The 3,566-nt window shown below is 40.1% G+C and overlaps 1 protein-coding gene across 1 annotated transcript; it reads left to right on the top strand.

Moving 5' to 3' along the window:
- Positions 1-232: 232 nt before the first annotated feature.
- On the top strand, positions 233-1,129 carry LOC309400621 (vomeronasal type-2 receptor 26-like; the record flags this gene model as incomplete). The annotated part of the gene is made up of 1 exon (XM_081969181.1): positions 233-1,129. The coding sequence occupies one exon, from the start codon at positions 233-235 to the stop codon at positions 1,127-1,129; it is 897 nt and encodes a 298-aa protein (XP_081825307.1).
- Between the last annotated feature and the right edge of the window lie 2,437 nt (positions 1,130-3,566).

Raw genomic sequence — 3,566 nt, 5'->3', positions numbered from 1 at the left:
TTCCATGGATATTGGAAGAAAGGGATTGAAGGAAATCAGTTCTGCTGCTATGACTGTGTTCCTTGCCCAGAAGGGAAGATTTCAAATCAAAATGGTAGGTTATGCATTCTACCCATTTTCATTAGACTTAAGCAAACTTCAATATATTACTTGGATGAATTAAATTAATAAGGTGATTTACAACAATATGGAATGCCTAGATGAAAAAATATTCTTGGTTTTCCTTCCAGATATGGATGACTGTTTTGAATGTTCAGAAGAACATTATCCAAATGAAGAAAATAATGAATGTATCCCAAAATTGCTGGTCTTTCTAACTTTTGAAGAAACTTTAGGAATTGGTTTATCCTCAGCAGCTCTTTGTTTCTTCTTCTTGACCTCTTGGGTACTTGGAACTTTTATTAAGCACCAGAATACTCCCATTGTCAAAGCCAACAACCGGTCCCTCACTTACACCCTGCTTGTCTCTCTTCTGCTCTGTTTTCTCTCCTCTTTGCTCTTTCTCAGTCAACCTGGGAAAGTGACCTGCCTTCTCCGACAATCAATGTTTGGCATCACCTTCTCAGTGTCCATTTCTAGTGTACTGGCCAAAACCATCACTGTAGTTGTGGCTTTCATGGCCACTAAACCAGGATCTCAGATGAGGAAATGGGTGGGGAAAAAATTGGCCTTTTCTATCGTCCTCTCATGCTTTCTCTTACAATTATGGATTTGTATCCTTTGGATGTTGACATCTCCCCCATTTCCTGAGTTGGACATGCATTCACAGCCCCAAGAAATGATTTTACAATGCAATGAGGGTTCAACATCCTTCTTCTACTGTGTCTTGGGCTACATGGGTGTCTTGGCCATTGCCAGCTTTATTGTGGCTTTCCTTGCCCGTAAATTACCCGACAGCTTTAACGAAGCCAAGTTCATCACCTTCAGCATGTTGGCCTTCTGCAGTGTGTGGATCTCCTTCTTTCCAGCCTATCTGAGCACAAAAGGAAAAGCCATGGTAGCTGTGGAGGTCTTCTCCATCTTGGCCTCCAGCGCTGCTTTACTGGGATGCATATTCCTGCCCAAATGCTACATCATTGTTTTGCGGCCTGACCTCAACCACAGGGAGCAACTCATAAAGAGAAATTAACACTTTGTGTACTATTTGTGGCTTTGAGAAATTGCTGAGAAAAAAAAGAGAAATATTGTTTGCTATCTATAGGAGACATACAGACGTCATTACTTTTGACAACAGAGGATTAATGGAGAAATTATCCTCATCACTAAGATTTATTATAGTTGCCAATTGGAAAAGAAATGCTCCTGCTGTGGCATTTATAATCATTCTCCAAGATTCTTTAATTAAACACCTTCCTTCTTTCAGCACCCCTTGTTGTCATGTTAGAAGATTGGAGATGCTGAATCAAACCATGTCCACTATTTGGAGTTTCCTTATTTATTTATGTAGAAAATGTATATACTGTAGCTGCCTACTTGCTCATAGCCTCACTCTAGGCACCTTGTCAGCAATAAAACACAATGTAGACAAAAATAAAAATAAAATATCCTATCCCCACCATCAGTGACCAAACACAGTCAAATAAGCCATTTGATGGGCTCCATCCCACTCTGCGTTCCCTAGGGCAATTGGCAAAACTAGGCCTTCAGAGTCTTACGTAAGAGTCTCAAAGTTGTGGACAGTCTAATTTCAGAAGGGATGATGTTCCAGAGGGTGGGAGCCACCATGGAGAAGGCCCTTCTTCTGGGTCCCACCAAATTTACCTCCTTAGGGGATGGATTTTTTTCATGTTTTTTATAGTTTCTATGTAAACTCATAAAGCATTTGCATGCCTTCCACGCATACCTTCGCCTAGAGTCGGATCTCACATTACTACAGCAGACCTGTGAGGCATGCACCTCGTTGGAGAATGTGATTTATGACACAGACTGCAGGGAGGGAAGAAACAGGGCAAAGGTCAGCCATAATTTAAATGAGGTCAGATCTGACTGCAATGAGGTATTACCAAATTGGTGTTCCTAATAAATGACTGGATTTCTTTTGAAACTTGGCTCGAGGCTCATGAATTAATTAGGGCATCTTTCAGAAACCTGACATTCTATTTACAAATGACTTTATACATGCAGTAAAAAGGGAATTAAATTTTATGAAGATGTATTTAACATGGTATCAGGGGAATATCCTTTTTGGATTGGTCTGGGTGTTTGAAATATGAATATTATAGAGTTTCATGTATGTATGTATGTATGTATGTATGTATGTATGTATGTACGTACGTATTTGTGTTACAACCCCTGGTATGCCCAAATATGGGAGGGAGCTCACTACTCCCCCTTTCTGTCATTCGGCTCATCACAGAGGACCATCCAGGCCAGAAAACCTTTTTTTTTAATGTTGCCTTTTTATATTTGGGTTGTGTTTGTGCTGATAAATAAATAAAGTACATATCTATTTCCCTGGCCTAGCTGATAAGGAAGAGAGCCTGTGGCTTAGTGACAATTACATCTGCCTAATATGCAATACAGCCCAAATATACATTCTCTTAGTTATTATTCATATACCCTGAGCTGTCCTGCAAGTGATGCTTTCCACATAAGTGGTACCAGCCTGGTGACCTTATCCTCAGTGGGATGGTGTCTCAATTTTCTACCATTTAAATAAAATTACATTTAAGGAACATTCGTCTTCAATACAGTATGATTTACCAATGTAAGATTCCCCCCCCCCCTTCCCGTGAATTTCACAATCTTAATGAACAGTCCCAAAAGATAGTTATAGGAAGGAAAGCATTTTGAGCATAAATGAAGGGTTTTGTATATAAATCTATGGCTTCTTTGTGTTTCAAATACATCTGGTTTCTGCCTTGTTTTGCATTTCAAATGTATCTTTTCTGCACTCTGGAAAGAGTGCAGAAAAGCAACAAAAAGAGCAACAAAGATTATTAAGTAATTAAGTTCCCCGTTAGAAGAGCAGGTGTGCAGAGAAGCATAATGAGAGTGGTATGGAAGAACACGCACAAACCAGCATACAGGGACATCAAATAGTATAAAATATAGTAGCTTACTATGTGGAAATATAGAGGTATTCAGAGTTCACTTTACAGTCCAAGTCATACACGGTTAAGTCAGTCAGTTATCAAATAGTCTCGGTTTAACACACAAAGTAGCTAACAGTAGCAAGATTCAGTAACTCACGAGCAGTATCAAACAGTATCCATCAGCATCTAACAAACAGAGAGCTAACAGTCATTCTGGCTCCCTCTTATGGCTGCTTGAGGTAACAGCAACCAATTACATCTCACTAGCATTTAAAATAACAGATACATTTGTTACACTCATGGCTTATATACATTCCCAAACCAAGACTAGGGTTACATCCCTAACAAAGATTATTAGGGAGCTGGAGATTAAAACATATGAAGAATGGTTGCAGGAACTGGGTATGTCTGGTCTAGTAAAAAGGAAGACTCAGGATGATGTCACGGGCAGGTTGGCAGGTGGGGTGGCCTGCTCGGTACACCACGTGGCCACTCCTCCACTCCTTCCTACTTTGCCTGCCCACAACCACG

This window comes from Natrix helvetica (assembly GCF_964273705.1).
Source record: "Natrix helvetica genome assembly, chromosome: W".
Lineage (NCBI taxonomy): Eukaryota > Metazoa > Chordata > Lepidosauria > Squamata > Natricidae > Natrix > Natrix helvetica.
This window is presented reverse-complemented; position numbering and strand designations above follow the sequence as displayed.